The 17,441-nt window shown below is 49.3% G+C and overlaps 2 protein-coding genes across 3 annotated transcripts in view; one reads left to right on the top strand and one right to left on the bottom strand.

Moving 5' to 3' along the window:
- The window catches only part of SOWAHA (sosondowah ankyrin repeat domain family member A), a 29,585-nt gene extending 17,285 nt beyond the window's left edge, over positions 1 to 12,300 (bottom strand). Inside the window, exon 1 of the mRNA XM_007461499.1 lies at positions 12,148 to 12,300. Coding sequence (XP_007461561.1) covers positions 12,148 to 12,300 — 153 coding nt within the window. The remainder of the gene's footprint in view (positions 1 to 12,147) is intronic.
- Positions 12,156 to 17,441, top strand: part of SEPTIN8 (septin 8) — a 27,129-nt gene continuing 21,843 nt past the window's right edge. The window contains exon 1 of one of the 2 annotated variants that reach the window (XM_007461341.1): positions 12,156 to 12,441. In XM_007461341.1, the coding sequence (XP_007461403.1) occupies positions 12,412 to 12,441 (30 nt within the window). In that variant the 5' untranslated portion in view covers positions 12,156 to 12,411. The remainder of the gene's footprint in view (positions 12,442 to 17,441) is intronic. The other variant, XM_007461342.1, reaches the window with a different exon arrangement.

The raw sequence follows: 17,441 nt of genomic DNA, 5'->3' as shown, positions 1-17,441 counted from the left end.
GAGCATACCAAGGAGGGAAAGGGATGGGCTAGGCGTGCTCTAGGGATGATGAGGAGTCTAGTGTGATTGGTGCACAGAGAGCAAGAGAAGAGGCCAGAAAAATAGTGGGGGGCTTATATCACATACAACCTTGCAGGCCATGATAAGGACTTAGGCTTTTACTCTGAGGGAGGTGGGAGCCATTGTAGGTCGATGAGCATAGCAGTGACAGGATCTAACTTGTGCTTCAGTAGGATCATCCATTAAGCAAGAACTTGCACTGAGAGTTTGTGCTTTGAAGCCCAATGCAATGATAGATAAGGTGCAGGAGGAGAAAATTCAGAAGTTGGAGCTGCACTGAAACAAGATAAACTTTTCCATGGACCAGAAACAGAACATAAACCCAGAGACTCAAGCCACAGGCCTGATGGATTCAAAGTCCAGATGCAGTGGAGATACCCAGGAGCTTGGCTCTTGTGAAGTGCCAAGGGGTGAAAAGAAAACTTCTCACAAGTTTGGGGGGCTAGAGCCAGGCCCACTGTGGGAAATCAGTGCTGGGATGGAGCTTGTAGAATGAGACATAACAGTTTCTCATGGGCTTTTTTGTTGTTTGTCTTTTTTAAAATCCAAACTCTAAATGTGCATGAATTCTACTTTTGTTTATACCTGGGCAAATGTTTGGAAAGCCATGCATCAACCCAGGGAGTGGAGTGGGAGGCTGGGACAGGGGCCCCCCCCTCTTTCCTTTTTATGTACTTCTGATATATTTGGCTTTTTTTCTCCATGAGAATATACAATATCACAGAGAAAGTAACAGGAGCCCAGCGCAGTAGGGGAAGAGTAAGATCAGAATAGAAAAGAAGCCACTGGGTTTGGCCATTAAGAGGTCAGTGGTGGCCTCTACAAGAACAGTTTCCTTGGAGATGTGGAGACAAAAAACAGACTGACAGGAGACAAAAGACACATGAGTGAGTTGAAAAGTAGACTGTTCCTTCAAGATGTTGGTCAGGAAAGGGAAGGAGAGAGTAAGCAGGGGGCACGAGACGGGAGGGGGGTCAAGACAGGCTTTTTTATTTTATTTTTTTATAAATTTATTTATTTGTTTTTATATATGGCCGCATTGGGTCTTCATTGCTGCACGTGAGCTTTCTCTAGTTGCGGTGAGCGGGGCTGTTCTTCATTGTGGTGTGCAGGCTTCTCACTGTGGTGGCCTCTCTTGTTGCGGAGCACAGGTTCTAGGCACGCAGGCTTCAGTAGTTGTGGCTCATGGGCTCTAGAGTGCAGGCTCAGTAGTTGTGGCACTTGGGGCTTAGTTGCTCCATGGCATGTGGGATCTTCCCGGACCAGGGCTCGAACCCATGTCCCCTGCATTGGCAGGCAGATTCTTAACCACTGTGCCACCAGGGAAGCCCCAAGACAGGCTTTTTTAGATGAGACTTCTGGGTGTTGGCCGGAAAAGAGGGTAGGAGAAGGGAGGGAGGAGAGATTTAAGATGTGAGAAAAGGAAGGAATAGCTGACACTGTAAAAGGGAATGCCCCACGAAAGAGTTGGGGCCTTTCTTTCTTGGATCCCAGAGGGAAGGTGGTCCAGGCATGATTGGCAGACACGTGTGTTGGGCTGGGTGAGTGCTGGAGGCTGGGGCTGCGGTAGGGCCTTGGAACTGGCCAGCAGCCTCCCTTGCGGTGTAGCCTGTCGTCTGCCCCTGTGTTTCTCTTACTCCACTGTCCTGAGAGGGAAGGAACCACACCTGATTAGTCCCCATGGCTCTAGCACACTGTATACCTTTAGTTAATGTTTGTTGATGGAATAAATGGATTTGCTTTGTAAAGAAAAGGTCACAGTGTCAGCTGAGTGTGAAGGGGGATGGAGTGGGGAAGAGTGATTGCTATTTGGCGTGGCTGCCATGGGGAGTGGGCCAGGGTGGTGACTAGGTACAAGTACAGGATTTCTAAGCAACTCTGGGAGGTCTGCTGAGCATGGAACCCTCAGAAGCTAGTGCTGTCAGGCAGCAAGGCTTGCGATACTTTTTTCCTCTTGTACAATTCCAAGAAGTGCAGGAGCATGCCGAGAAAGCAGATGGGTTTTTTGCTGTCATCCTCTCAGTGGAGGCCTGGAAGAGCTAGTGTAGCTCCCCAAGGCCCTAGCTTCATTCCTAGAGAGTGTGCTTGTCTAGGGTGGGCTCATTCTTTGTGTTAGTAGCTGCCGTGACCAGAGTAAATTTGTGTGTCTGAATATCATCCCCGGAAAACTTCTCCTTCCCTCTCCGTCCTCGCATCCTCCTCTGGATCCCTGGCATGGAGTACCGAGAGTCCCACTAGGAAGCCTGGGTTGAGGGTGCAGTATCTGCCCAGGCAGAGAGCATGCTGGGAGGGCAGGAGCCAGACGGAGCCATCAGGTGTCCACTAGCAGGCCTTCAGTAGGATTGCCAAGCCAAGGAGAGCAGGAACAATGGCATTAGCCAGGACACAGGGTCCTGGAGGACAACAGAAAGCTAACGCACACGTCACAATGGGCAAGCCAGGTGAGTGAGATAAATATAAATGGGAACAAGGCGGAGGTTGGCAGTGAGAAACTGGAGCACGTTGCTGGCACGAGGTGGCACAGGCTTTGGGCTTCATGATGCTGGTGCTTGTGCCTTTTATTGGACTCTCAACACGTTTTGCTTTGCTGAGGGCAGATTCTTAAAGGGGTGGACAAGTTCGGCTGTATATTATTTTCACAAACACTTTTTATGTTTGCTTTCCTATTGAACTCTGAACTCTGGGAAGCAGTAATTGTGCCTGATTATCCTCATGCCCATGGCACACAGGAAGTGCTCAGGGAATCTTTGTTGTGTGAATGATGAAGTGACCTCAGTATTTAGCCAGTCTAGGAACTTATAAAATCGTAATAGCCTGGACCAGCAGGACCCTGAGAGGTGAACCACTCCTTCCCTCCAAGAGGATTTAATAGATGACAGTAAATTATAAAGGCCCCGTATCTGCAATTTATCAGAAAAATGGACTCTACCTCAAATGAGCTCAGTGTATCTGACCTGGAGTCAGAAGAACAGACTAAGTGAACTCTTGTGACTTCAGACAACTGACTTTAGCCATTCTCCCCTTCTTTCTAACAGGACTACAATTTTGTTTAGATAGCAATGCACCCAGCACTAGGGGATGAATCATTATTGTTTGTCATGTGGGAAATTATCTTGACTCCGTATAGGTTCCAAGTGCTCTATTGGGCAAGCTGTCCACAGGTCATGAACAGAAGGGCTCATAGACCAATTTAAGATGGTCAAATTACCCAGCTTAAGGAAGCAATTTAAAGCTTGCAGTAATAAACAAGGGGAAAGAAGTGGGGTAGGTGAATTCACTTAGGGTACGGTGTATGCGGAGTGGAAGGAGCACACTGTCTGAATCTTGTGTTCCACAGTGTTCACATCTTCTCTCTCTCTCTCCCCCAGCATCCTTCCCCACTGACAGTGTGGTTATGAGAACCAGAGTTGAGATTGAACAAAGGTGCCTGGAGCCAACACATGCTCTACCAGAGAAACACAGGCAAGTACCCCTGGCTACAACCATGGCACGTGGATGACCCTCTGGGCAGCCGGGGAAGAGCACACGGGGAGCCAGAATGGGATCATAATGGGCATCACCAAGGGGGCTGATTTGGGGATGACAGCTGTCAACCTGGAATTAACATGATCCTTACCTTATAACTTGCTTTTTCTATCCCTTTCTATCTACAAATAACACTCTTGTGTTCTTGTATCCTTCTTATCTATGTTCAACATCCACGTTTCATTTATTCTATGTCTAGCATGTCTCACAAGTTACCAACTTACTATCCGTACTTAACAGATCTTACGAATTTTGCATGGTTTTTTTTGTTGTTGTTGTTTTTCTTGCCTTCTACAGCAGATTTAAATTCTCAACAATACAGCCAACACATATTACATTAGTGTGAGCCAACCTTTGACAATCCCAAAACCTCTGTGTGGCTATGTGACTCATTTCTGGGGTCAGTGAGACCGCAGGGGGAGTTTTTAGGGGGCCATCTGGGAAAGATTTTCTTCCTGACAAAAGATAAGAGCAATGGAATGGATTGGAGGAGTATCCCCTTAAACCTTTGCCTGCTTTCTTAAAATCTTCTGTCTTGACCCCTCCCCCCACCCCAACCTGCCCCACCCTGCAAGCAGGGTATGAATACCTAGTAAAACAGCAGTCGGAACCAAACAGCTGAGTTATGGGGCCTTGGCCTCTTGGTCATCGGTTCATCTGGATTAGGTTCTATGCATTCATCAAGCCCTTTTGTCCCTCTATTTTCATTCCTCAGTCAGCTGGCCCCATCCTTCTGTGTGTGTTTCCTTTGTTGCTAATTTACTCTTATTTCTACTCCTAATTCAAGTTATAGTAATTTCTCTCAGCTCCTTTGGATTCACTTTTCCAATCTCCCTGGCCAATCCCTTGGCTCCAGGTAAAACTCTGCTTCTCAGCTCTCTTAACTCATACTCAGCTGTTTCCTTGGATCCCACCACCAGAAGGCTTTCCTAGACCCATTTTGTCTTTCTGAATAAATTCCCCCCAGAGATGTGGTTTTCAGACTTATTTTTAGCTGCAGAAGGATCCTTTGTTGAACCGAAAACCCAAAATATAAACCAGATAGAATGGAGCCATTTAGGGGAGGGGCTAGAGCCCTTCTCTTCCCCACTTTCCTCATGGTCCCTCTGGGCCCAGTTTGAAAACTATTACTCTGCAGACCTGTCCCACTTTAAGGCATGCCCTGCCATTTGCTTCTCCTGGGTTAACTGTCTCCTTTCCTGAAGGCTTCCTTTGGCACCTTGGCCAGAGTGAAGCATTCTTTCTCTCTCCACTTCCCACATGGTCTTTGAAAGTCATATTTTTCCAAAACAGCAAAACATTTTAACTTCCTCATCTCTGCCTAGCTTGTCACCATGTGGAGCTGCCTCTCACCTGCTTGTATCCAACCTGTTCATGGCTGCGGGATGGAGAACATGCTGAAATGGTCTGGCCACCAGCTGCACATCACCTGTCCTCTCCATCTGTGAGCATCTTAAGTCTTCCATTTGTATAGATTGTAGCTCTCTAGTTACTGGACAGTCCACACATTTTTTCCCCAGAGAATTCTTTTTGATCACAACCACCTTGGAGGAGCTGAAATCCTACCACCGTAGGGCGACCTGTGCCTATTGGGGGGAGGGGGTGGGCTGGGGGCAGAGCCATGGGCAGGATCTTCTGACAAGTCACGTGGAGTCACTTGTAAAGTTGGTATCAACCCCTTTCTTTGGGCCCTCCAGGCCAGGTTTGGAGTGGGGTTTCCTCTGCATTGGGCAGCTCTGGGCCGTGGGGGTTGCTTCAGAAGTCCCTGTAGACTCAGGGACTAGGAACCCATGGGTGTCTCTGTGGCCCATTTACTAAGGACACCCTGAACCTCCTGAAACACATGAAGCTTAAGATTCCAGGCCTCTCACTTGCATGGGTACCTTACAAGTCCTGTTCTTTTCTCATTCTAAATAAATAATTACTTCCATACCCAATCTTGTATTTATAATTGTGTATTCTTTTTCTCAAAGAAAGCCTTACAAATTCTATAAGCTTCAAGCTCTACAAAACCTCCCAGGATGTGTTCCTGGGAGCCATGGTCTTGGGGCTCTCTCAGGGGACCCAGGGACTCATGTGCCACGGAGGCTCTTCTGTTTTAAAAGGCAGAGATTCCCATCTCCAGGGCTATCCAAGGCATTCCTAGTACTTTGTGTATGAGACATCCATGCCACATGCTCTGGTGGAAGGCCGGGAGACCTAAGTTTTGACCTGCTTCCTGTCCCATCTGCAGCATGCAGTCTCCACTGTGGAACTCGAGGCAGAGGACAGCCGGAAACCCATGAGGCCAGGGAAGGGCTGCTTTCTGCTGGTTGTTCTCCCTGTGCCACACAGCTCCTGCATCCAGCCTTGGTGCAAACTCTGACCGGTTTCCTAGAAGAAATTGGAACATGGTTCCTTCTTTCTGGGAGAGCTTTTCCATCAGGCCAGGACTCCTGGTTTGGCCTCAGCCTGGCAGTACTGCCATTTGACTATAATTCCTAAATCTGGCTTTTAAGAGTCCTGTTTTGCAAAATGGGAGAGTTTGCCTGCCTGATTGGGACAACTTGGGACTTGTGAACTCAGTGCCTAAGACCCAGGAGGCTCCTTGGATGCTCTTGCTTTGGATCATTTCACAGACCTTGATAACAAGTCAGATGTGAAAGCCAGAGATGGCCAATGCTGCTTTAAAAATGTGTAGGGGCACTTCTAGATGCAGACAGTGAATGAAATCCTCCCTACAGGATTTCTCTTTCTCACTTCCTGACAAAATAAAATAAAGTAGATAAAAATCACAGGGGAAATTTACTCTCAGCACCCATACAGCAAACCTCAAGTTTGGCATCCAAAGAAAAATACAGAAGATTTTGGAGTGGCAAGGAGTGGCACAGCACATCTCTGCTCTACCCTGTCCTCAACGCTCAGAGATTGACAAAACCTTGAACATCCTCCCCAGTGCTCCTGAATCTGAAAAGAAACAGATATGAGTCATGCGCTTATATTCTTCCTTTTCTGAATGAGCAGTATTACAAAGTGTGCTGGGGAGAAATGAGGGAAGCTGAGAGCATGATCCATGGAGCTGACTCAGCCAATGGAAATAAAGTCTCCAGAATAACACTCCAACTTGAGAAATTGATCCAAAGCCTGAGTTATCCTCCTTCCTTGGAAAAGGTGTATGGTGTCCCCCTCTCCATTCCCAATCAGGTGACATGAGCCTTGTGCTGGATATTAATCAGAACCTCAGGACAGGAGCATGCACAGCTGTTCCAGCAAAGACTGCACCCTGCTTTGGATGAGGGCTTCTCTTTCCCCTCCTCCCATTCAGACTACCAAAAAGTGTACAAGCTCTAAATCCCCAGCTTAGGTCAGAGGGAGAAACAGACTGGTCTCAAACCTGGGTAGATGGTCAGTAAGCACCCCTCTGCAGCCATCATGTTATAGCAGCCTAAAGGAGTTCTGGACAGATCCAGCAAACCAAGATGAAAAGAAATGGATGCAAACACATGGCAGCAAATTATAAGTGATAAATAGAGGGAAAACAGTGGGCAAAAGACAAGGGCTCCTCCCCTCCCCCACAAAAGGAAATTTCTTACAACTGCTTCATATATAAAGCAACTTAATAAGAACACGAATTTATTAAATTGGAGGCTCAAAGATGGGATGATAAAACAAGAGAATGGATGGAAAGGAAACAAACTGAGGACAAAACAACATCATTATAGAACAAATAAATAAATAAGAACTAACAAGAAAGAGAACTGACCCCAATGAAGCTCAAATTACTGAATTGGGGCAGCTAAACAAGGTAAAGAGTTTAAGAAATAGAATTAATAGAGATGGAATACAGACAAAGATGATCCAATATAAGGATTAATTGATATATCCCTGAAGAAGAGAAACCAAAAATAGAGCTAAAAAAGATGTTTAATGCAGAGGAAGCAAAACTAAAACTGCAGGTTGAAAGACATTATGTTCCAGAAAAGCTTTGTTCAGAATGCTTATTACTAAGCTATGTTTTAGTTAAGTTATTGAACTGAAAAAAAAAAAAAAAAAAGATGAAGAGCGACTTCTTTAGACATACAAGTAGGAAAAAAAGGCCACCCACAATGGGGAAAATTTAGGCTGGCCTCAGACTTCTTCCCAGAAGAAAAAGGAGCAAAACCTACCACATTCTATGGGAAAGAAGGTGAGACCCAAGTATATTTTATCCAGCCAAGACATGGTTCCAGTGTAAACGCAACAGACAGACGTGCTTAAACATCCAAAACGCTTCTTGAGAAAACAGCTTAACAATGAAATTCAGCCCATTAAGAGAAGAATTGAAATAAAGACCTTGCAAATGGAGAATCCTTGATAGAAGGACCAGAGATGATCATCGAATTTATTAACCCTGGAATGTATACCAAGAAACTAGAACAGAATATGATTATTTTCTTTTTCTTTTCTGTTTTAATTTATTTTATTTATTTTTGGCTGTGTTGAGTCTTCCTTGCTGCGCATGGGCCCTCTCTAGTTGTGGTGAGCGGGGGCCCTTCCTCGCTGTGGTGCGTGGGTTCCTCACTGCAGAGAAGCTGTGGAGCAGGTCTCTAGGTGTGCGGGCCTCCGTAGTTGTGGCTCGTGGGCTCTAGAGTGCAGGCTCAGTTCTCATTGCAGTGGCTTCTCTTGTTGTGGAGCACGGGCTCTAGGCATGCGGGCTTCAGTAGTTGTGGCACCGGCTCTAGAACACAGGCTCTGTAGTTGTGGCACATGGGATTATTTGCTCCGCGGCACGTGGGATCCTCCCGGACCAGGGGTTGGACCCGTGTCCCCTGAACTGGCAGACGCATTCTCAACCACCGTGCCACCAGGGAAGTCCCTGATTATTTTCTCTTAATGTTTATTTATTTATTTGGCTGAGCCGAGTCTTAGTTGCAGTGTGCAGGACCTTCATTGCTGCATGCGGGACCTTTAGTTGCAGCATGCGGGATCTAGGCCCCTGACCAGGGATGGAGCCTGGGCCCCCTGCATTGAGAGTGCGGAGTCACTGCTGAACTCATTGCTGCATGCGGGACCTTTAGTTGCAGCATGCGGGATCTAGGCCCCTGACCAGGGATGGAACCTGGGCCCCCTGCATTGAGAGTGCGGAGTCTTAACTGCTGAACCACCAGGGAACTCCCCCAGAATATGATTATCATAAATTTGGACAATGCAACAATAATAAGTAACAAAAGTGAGGAGGCAGGGTCAAGGGAGGTGGAAAGATGGAAAGAATCATGAGACCTAATGCACACACAGACACCCAAACATGCAATTAAAATGCATAATTTTAAAAAATTGACTCCAACTTCTTCATGTTTTTCACAATTTTTGTTTACCCTCAGAGGTATCTTTTAGGAAGTAATATCTCTTGTGGTCAAGAAGCATTACTTGAAGTTCAACTATTCCTTCAGTTTCACTTCAACTTTTAAATTCAAGTAAAATTAAATTTAATACTTTTAATTAAAATGGCACCTGTATTATTGTCCAATTCTAACAAAATATCTCTATGATACTTTCTCCTGTCTGTAAATATGCATAGAGAGCTTTCTGGAATGATGTAAGGTAATGGTCATTTCTGTGGTTGATTCTGAAAGGTGTATATAGCTGATTATTTCCTTGCTTGTCACTTTTTAATATTTTAATTTTCTAGTAAATAAATTAAAAAATTAAAGCATTAGAAAAAAAATTTCAGGCATCTTATCGAACAGAATAAATCGTTCAAAAACAGACTATAGCAGAGATTGCTGCTATCTCCCAATGTCTACTCTTTTAACATTTTACGGAATTTTTAGCTTTTCACATGGTGGCCAAAATAAAGACCCCATTTCTCAGCTGTGGCCAATAGGATATAAGCAGACGTGCCATGTGGCAGTTTCTGGAACCATCTGAGAGTGTTTGCTCATTTTCTCTTTATTACCTTCATTCCGTCCCGCTGTCTGGAATGCTGATTTCACCACTTGGGACCATGAGGTCAGGGCTTTTCAAAGCAAAGCAACATAGGAGGTGTGGACACAATGTCACATCACCGAGACTGCCTATCTGGATAATGTGCGAAAGAAAGAAGCTTCTATCTTATAGAAGCAACTAAATCTTATCCTAACTGAGCCACAGGCCTACACACACACACATAGAAATTTAGCCTCTGATACTATTTGCATTGCATATCAGTGATGATGAAACAATTGGTTTGGCATGCACATAAACAAATCACTGATGGGCCTAAATGTGAAAAACATTTTTTAAAGTTTTATAAGAAGATACAAAGAGAATATCTTTATGAGTCTGAGACAGGGAAGGATTTTTTTAAAGGAGATTTTATGGTGAAAACCATAAAGGAAATAAGAGGTAAACTTTACAACATCAACATTTTGAACTTTTGCATGACAAAAGAAACTATAAACCAAAGTAAAAGACAAGCAACAGTGAGGCCTGTCCAGTTCATTTTCAGTGTGATGCTAGGTGTGTATGTGGGGGTGCGGGCAGGGGAGCGGTCAACTAAGTTTGAGAAAGGCTGCATATTCCCTTTACCTCTCAGACAGTGACGACGCATGTTACCTTAACAAAAGCTCTGAGGACTTCTACAGAAACCTTTTCTTGTATGGAACTAAGTCTTCCATAATACAGTTATCTAACTCTGGGACCACTGTGTGTGTGTGTGTAACAGCTGTGAAGTCCTCCTAGGTGTATAAGGAACACTAGGAAATGCTGCCCTGAGAAATAACACTTTGCCTCCTGTGAGAAATGATTGCCGTATTCACCTTTGTGTCCCCACAGGTAACTCTCCCTACTTCAGTAATTCTGACCAGCGGCAGCAGTGGAGCAGATGGGGGCAGAGAGGAGGAGAGGAGAAGAACAGGAAGGAGATGGAGACGGAGAAGAGGAAGAAAGAAAAAGGGATTCGGGGTTTCAGGAGTAGATGTCAGTTTTCCTAGTAGAGTGAACATAACCAAAGAGAAGGAAGTCTGCTGTAATCTGGGCTTTTCCTTCTCACAGCCAGCAGCTGGGGCTGCTAGAAGTAGATCATTTTGAAATATGTCCAACTAGGGGGGAAAAGACCATTTTAAAGATAATTTAGGGCAGGTCCCAGAGAGTTGTGATGCAGAAAATGGTAGTTGGGACAGATTTCTTGCCAGTTACGGGAAAGAAAAAGGAAACAGCAGATCTGGTCTAGGACAATCAACTCCACATTGATTGACCACCCACATACACTCTCTCTCCCTCTCTCTGGGTTCTGACATTGGGGCCTTTGTAGTCTAGAGAGGGAGATTTTATTAAGCATTTTATTTCAAGTATAGTTGAAAGCCTTTTGCTTATTTTATTGTGTTTAATCCTGTGGCAGAGGTACTATCATTATTCTCAATTTGGGGATGAGGAAAGGGAGGCACAGGTAAGTAAATTACCTAAGGTTAAAAAGCTAGCAAGGGATGGAGGCAGGGTTCTAACCCAGGCGGTCTGCCATAGGCTCAGCTCCGTTAACCACAGCTTCGCCCATTTCTTGTTGATAACTACAGTACAACGTGTGAAACACCACGATAGGGAGGAACAAAGTGAACACACTGAGTCAGAAAGGACCAGTGCGATGTCAGTTCACCTTAGTGAGTGTTTGCCCTGGAGAGGAGGGAGGGGAAAGCCACTGCAGGGTGAAAAGCTAGGTGTGCCAAGTCCAGATATGGTCTATGGGCACCTTCAGCCAGGACAATTTCCTGAGTCAGAGGGATAGGCTGGGTTGTTTCAGAGAGAAAGGCAGAGGGAAGGGAAAGAAAAAGAGGGTTTCATTGGATTTGGGGCTGGATTTGATATAGTCAGTGAAAAGGACTAGAGCCCCCTGAGGCCTTTGGCTTGGGCAGAGGTATTCGTTTCCTAAGTTTTGTGCGCATTTTGAGTAGTGAGATTAGCAGAGAGAATGTGCATGCATTGGGAGCCGTAGTCTTCTATGCACAGTGCCCAGACTCCATTAAGACATCGCTCCAAACCCTTGGGGGCAGGCATGGTGACGGTCACTTGCAATCTGATGTCTTGACTGTCGAGCTCGGCTTCTATTGCATGAATCCCGAGCCTGAACTTCGCATCCTAAGCATTTGTTGCGCAAGAAGCCAAAGGCTGGTCCCTGGCCCAGGAAGGTCTCCCGGCCGGACGCGCGGGTCCCGCCCTGGGTGCCGCCCTGGCTCGGACCAGAGCATCAGGTGGGGCCCGGGGTACGGTGACCCGAGGCTGAGGCAGCCTCTTCTGGCCCCGACCGGCCGCATGCAGTCCGTCGACACTCTGGCGGGTGATCCCAGTGCATTTACAAGCTCCAACCGGGTGGAGGCGGCTTGGTGGGGGAGACCCCTAGGGCGCACGCAGCACTCCAATCTCCTCCGCACGGAGCGGACTTTCTAGCGCGCGGGAGCGGGACACTCCCTCCTGGGCTTGGCCCCAGCCTCCCAGGGACACGCGGCAGGCCGGCAGGCACCGGCCCCGGCCCCTCGGGCACTGCCCTCCCCGTCCCCCAACTCGGGGACTACAAGTCCCAGCAGCCCCCGCAGCCGGCACCTCCCGCCTCGCAGCGGAGACCCCCGGTCATACTAGCTGAGGGGCTCGGGCTGCGCTCGTGGCCGGGCCGGGCGGAGAGGCCTGTCCCGCGGGCGGGGGCGGGGGCGGCTCCGCGGCTTCTCCCGCCGCCGCCGCCGCCGCCGCCGCCGCCGCCGCCGCCAAGGGGAGTTTCCAGGAAGTGGCCATATTGGATCCATTCAGCCTCAGCCGCCCGGGCGAAGCGCGTCCTGCAGCCGGCTTGTCCCCATCGCGGCCCGGGTGCTCGCCCCGGCTCGCCCGCCCGGTGCGGAGCTCGCCATGGCGGCCACTGACCTGGAACGCTTCTCGGTGAGGGCCCTCTTGGGCCGCCGCGCGCGCGGGAGGCTCTGGACGCGGGGAGGGGGCCGCCCTGCAGCTGGCTGGGGTCGCGAGCCGGACTGTCAGCGCCGCGCGGCCGGGCCTCGACGCCGGGCGCGACGGGGCACACCGGAGCGGGCTCTTCGCAGCGCTAGTCCCGGGTCCCAGGGCGTCGGGCGGGGGCGCCTTGCCGGGAGGCTGGCGGGGTCGCCCTCCTTGGGCGAAGAAGAGCAGACCTCTTTCGCGGAGAGGAGCAGATAAATACCCGCCTGGTCCTGGCCAGGTCTGAGGACAGACTGGGGCCCCGGGGGGCCAGAGGGGAGGATCCAGGATACTCCGGACCCACTTCTCCCTAGTGTTTCTGCACGGCTGGGGAAGATTCCTAGCCGCGCAGGTGCTGTTGGATGGGTGCATCCGGTGAGGATGAAGCCCTAGGGATCCTAGGGAGTCCCTCAAATGAGCCCAGGGCAGTTGCAGACCTGGGTCCTGAAGACCACGGCCTCCTTCTCCTTCCCGCTCCACCCCCCACCTCCCCACCCAAGCTCCCGGATCCTGGGTGCGATTCCAGGCAGCTCTGGCCTCAGTGGTCGGGTCTGAAGCAGCCATTCCCCAGGAACTGGAGGGATTCCAGATTCAGCCCAGTGGATGTTTGGGCACCAGTCCAGGTATGCCTTCTGCAGGGCTAACGTCTCTGGTGGTCCCTGTACAGGTCTCTCTGGGCCTGAGCCAGCCAATAGCCAACTTCCCAAAGGCTTTCATAATTCACGCGGGGGAGAGGGGCCTTTTGGGGATTGTGTCTGCATGTCCCCTGATGTCTAAGGCTGGATTTGGGTGTGTCTGGGAGGTTGGGCTGTGACAGTGACGGAAGCTGTGTCCTCTTGCCAGCATGTGAGGCCCTGGTTGGTGGTAAGGAGGAGGGAGGGCCCAGGGATGTTGGGGGTAGGGGGTAAATGCTAAATATGTGACTGATAAGGAATTGGTTCCGGGGCTAAATAAGGGATTCTGGACTTATGTAATTGATGCTATAAATATTGTCATCTGAACTTATATATGTAAATTTTCTCTTTAATCTAAAAATGTTGGTGTACTTTGGAAATATGCGTAATTAAAGCAGGAACTCTTGGTTTCATAATTTTTAGACTTGGGTGTTTTATTCCCATTGGAGAGGGGCCTGCGAGTCAGTTCAGTAAGTTTAAATACAGGAGGAGCAGATTCAGAGGTTGGGCAAATCAGAGATTCACCCTACCCCTGCACTGTAAATGGGAATTTATGTACCCCAGGAGGGCTGTGCATGAATCCCAACAGACCTGCTGGTTAGCTGGAGGCCAAGAGAGCTGTGTGTGTTTGTACATCTCTGCCCGCGTGCCTGTGTGCATTTTCTGTGCCCAGCTGACCAGAAAGTTATGTCTGGGTCTTGTCTGTCTGTGGCCAGAGGTTACTCTAACAGTTGGTCTTGCAGGTGGGAGCAGTATGTAGAGTAACTAGAATCAGACTGCCTGATGTGAATCCTAGATTACTGCTTGTTGGCCTTGTGACCCTGGGCAAGTTGTTTAACCCCTCAGTGTTCTCATCTGTATAATGGAATAAAAATACTACCTCCCTCATAGGGTTATTGGAAAGATTTAATGAGAGTATCCAGGCGAGGTGCTTAGAGCAGTGTCTGGCACATGGTAAAGACACAATAAATAATACATGTCACTTAGTGCCCATGTGGATGTGAAGACTGGCCCTGTGTGTAAGAAGGCAGCAGAGAATGAGCTTGCTCCATTACACGGTACCCTCCCTAGGGGCTCCCATCACTACACGTGTCCAGAGATTATCCTCAGAGGCTGAGCTGAGAGGCCTAGCTGCAGTGCCAGGCATTGGGCTGGAAAGGCTCTTCCCCTCAGATTCCTGTGTTTGCTCTTAAACCATATCTGCAAGGATTTCAGGTATTATTGCCATGGTGGGCCGAGGCACAGAGAGAGGATTGACTCAAATAAGGATGTACAGCCTGAGCTCAGGGGCCTTGGTTACTGTGCCAGGTTAAGCTGGCTGGATGGACACCTTCCACACCATTCACACTCTGAGCTGTCAGCCTCCTGGGAGGACATGGACACGGTTGAATTTGGGTGGAGACCTTGGGTTGGGTTTGGCCTGAATTTAGAAGTTTGGACTCCATTCTCCTCTCCTGCCTCGTCATCCTGGGAAAATCATTTCTTCCTTTATCTTGCTATAAAGTGGCAATAACCATACTGATATTCTTCAAAGAGTTTGTGGAAGATAATTGCAATCTATGGCATGTTTGGAGATATGTTTAGGTGTCTCACTTGCTGCAGGGTTGAACTGGGTGTTAAGCAGTGGTCATGACGCTGCCCCTCAGGCTAGCTCGGTGGTCAGACCAGCCCAGGAGGGCCTGGGAACTGTCCCAACCTGGAGCTTAGATGAGCATATGAAATGGTACTTTGAGGTCAGTGTGTGCTGGGCTCCTATTCTCCATGTGGCCTGATATAAAGACTGCAGGCTCAGCAACCTTTACATTTCGGCTGGGCCTTGCTCAATCCTAGATCAGCCATGGGGTTACGGTCGAAATCTCCTAGGATGTGCGTGTCTGGGACAGCCCTCTGGGGAGTCTGTTGCCTCTTGCCCTCCTTGGGCAGCCAGACTCCTGTCCATTCTTGCTCTGCCCCTCCGCCTTAATTGGTCCCAGACTCTGGGCCTTACTCTTTGTCTGACCCAGGGGCCATCTCCTGTGTTTTTCCTGTCAGAATCTCATGGGGCAGAGTTCAAACTCTATAGCGAGGGAGGATTGAGGGCACAGGGAAAGTGGAGATCTGAGGGGGAGAGGGAAGAAGCGTGCAGCATGGCAGCCTCGAGCCTGGCACTCCTCCCAGCCCATCACTCCCCCCCACCCCCATCTCCGCTTTATCCCCAGCACCATCTGTCACTTCCGTTGTAACCCCTGTAATCTTGACACTTCCCCAAGAATCAGGCTATCCAGGGAGTGCCTACTCTGTCCCTGAGGCAAGAGCTGGTGGGAGGGAATGTGGGAGGCAGCCCAGTGGGCCTGTCACAGAGTGGTGTCTCCCTGTCCTGTAAAAATGACCAGTAACCTCCTTGTTGAGCTGTTCCAAAGGAGAAGTAGGAGCTGAGCAAGGTACATCTGTGCAGCTCTCAGTGCCTGGTGGTATGGAGGGGTCTTAAGCAAGCGCCAACCTGCAAAGCTGCAGCTCCACCCCCTCCCCTTGGGAGGTGGGTTTGCCCTGCCCCCCTCATGGGCATCATACCATGCTATGGGTGATCACTTTAGAAAGGTCTGCCTGGGATCTGGACTGGAATGGGTCAGAGCAGGGAGACTGATGGGGAGGCATTGGTGATCCAAGGGAGCACATGAAAAGGGACTGAGCAGAGTAGGAACAGAGAAGGTGGCAAGAAGGAGACTGACCACAATGCCAACGATGCAGGAGAACTGATGGAGGCTTGGAGCACAGGGCCAGATATTTGTCAAAAGCTTTGGATGGCAGGGAGGGCACTGGATGCTTTGTGTCCATCATCTTGTTGATGCCAGCAGCCCACGGGTGAGTTGCAGACTCTGGTCATTGGCAAGTTTGGGCCTCAGACCCAACCTCAGCCCCCAGTACCCCTTGAGATGACAGAGAGGGTGGAGCCCTCTGAGTTTTGAGCCCTAAGATGGGCTAGGTGGAGGTACATATTTGGGGCAGTAACTAGCACGAACGTTTCTGTGGCTCCAGTCCAGCTACCAGAAGGAAGCCACTGCAGGATGACAGAGCAAAGGGCTTGAGAACTGGCTGGTCTCTATGTGTCCCCTGCAGCCTCTCCAGTCTTCCTGCCTCTGTGCTGCTAGGTTGGGTCTCAGAATCCCCAGTCATGGCCCCCAAGGCACAAGCTTTGCCAGACAACTAGATATGGAGCTATGCAGGCAGGAGGGAGACACATCTGCCAGGGGAAAGGATGCCTCCCGAGGTCAACATGCCCTCGTGATAGAGGTGTTCTTTGCTAGACCCATCTGCATCCTCAGGGCTCACGTGAGGAACCATGGCTGGGAAGAGGTGGTGGAGGACAGGGCAAGGGGCATCTAGGCTGTAACATCAGTTGCCCTGGGTGGTATTGGGGCAAATTAGATATTCTCCTCCTCGGAACACATGGCTTCTAGGTGGTTCTTGACCCTTATCTTGGAAGCCACATCAGAGGGACAGACCAGGGGAGGAAGGAATAAGAGCCTATTTCAGATCATAGGTGCTGGCCACTCTCTGAGGGGCCTTCTGGGGTGAATGGTGCAAGCAACAGAGAAGTACGGCAGTGCTGCCCCGAGCCTCTGCTGGCCCATGTTGGTGCCCATGTATTTCTCTGCCCCTTCCCAGCACCGGCATCCATTCTGGGGTAGGAGGGGGGCATAGTCACCTTTGCTGCCTATATTCCTCTTTCCAAAGGTGGGGTCTCATTCACTGTGGAAAATAGATTGCCTCCATCCTGCGGTGTCCAGACCGCTGTGGCTTTCCCTGCTGTGAGGAAGTAGGGGCCTGCTGCTGGAGCCCCTGAGCCAAGTGGGAAAGTATGAACACCTGGGGTTCCAGTACCTTCTGTGGCCCAGAGTGCCTTCCCTATCTGCTCTGTGGTGGGAGGGACCGTTCCCCCTCACGGGAGGGAAGGATGACACGACATCCCTGTGTCCTAGGCCTGGGGCGAGGTGGGTGGGCCCAGAGACCAGTAACTGTGCTCTTGGCTTCTTGGAAACCTGATTTTGACATGAGAAGTGTGAAATAAACCATCCCAAATTACTGAGTGGCAGTCCTGCTGTCTGTGTGCAGAAAGAGGGAGGAAAGTTCCTCTTAGTGAGACAGGGAAGCAGAGAAACTGGAGTATTGAGGTCAGGGCATGGGGTGGCCTCGGTCTCCTGGGGGTACTTTTTTTTTTTTTTTTTTTTTTTTTTTTTTGCGATACGCGGGCCTCTCACTGTTGTGGCCTCTGCCGTTGCGGAGCACAGGCTCCGG

The sequence above is a fragment of the Lipotes vexillifer genome, unplaced genomic scaffold, assembly GCF_000442215.2.
Source record: "Lipotes vexillifer unplaced genomic scaffold, Lipotes_vexillifer_v1.1 scaffold217, whole genome shotgun sequence".
In the NCBI taxonomy this organism is placed as follows: Eukaryota; Metazoa; Chordata; class Mammalia; order Artiodactyla; family Lipotidae; genus Lipotes; species Lipotes vexillifer.
This window is presented reverse-complemented; position numbering and strand designations above follow the sequence as displayed.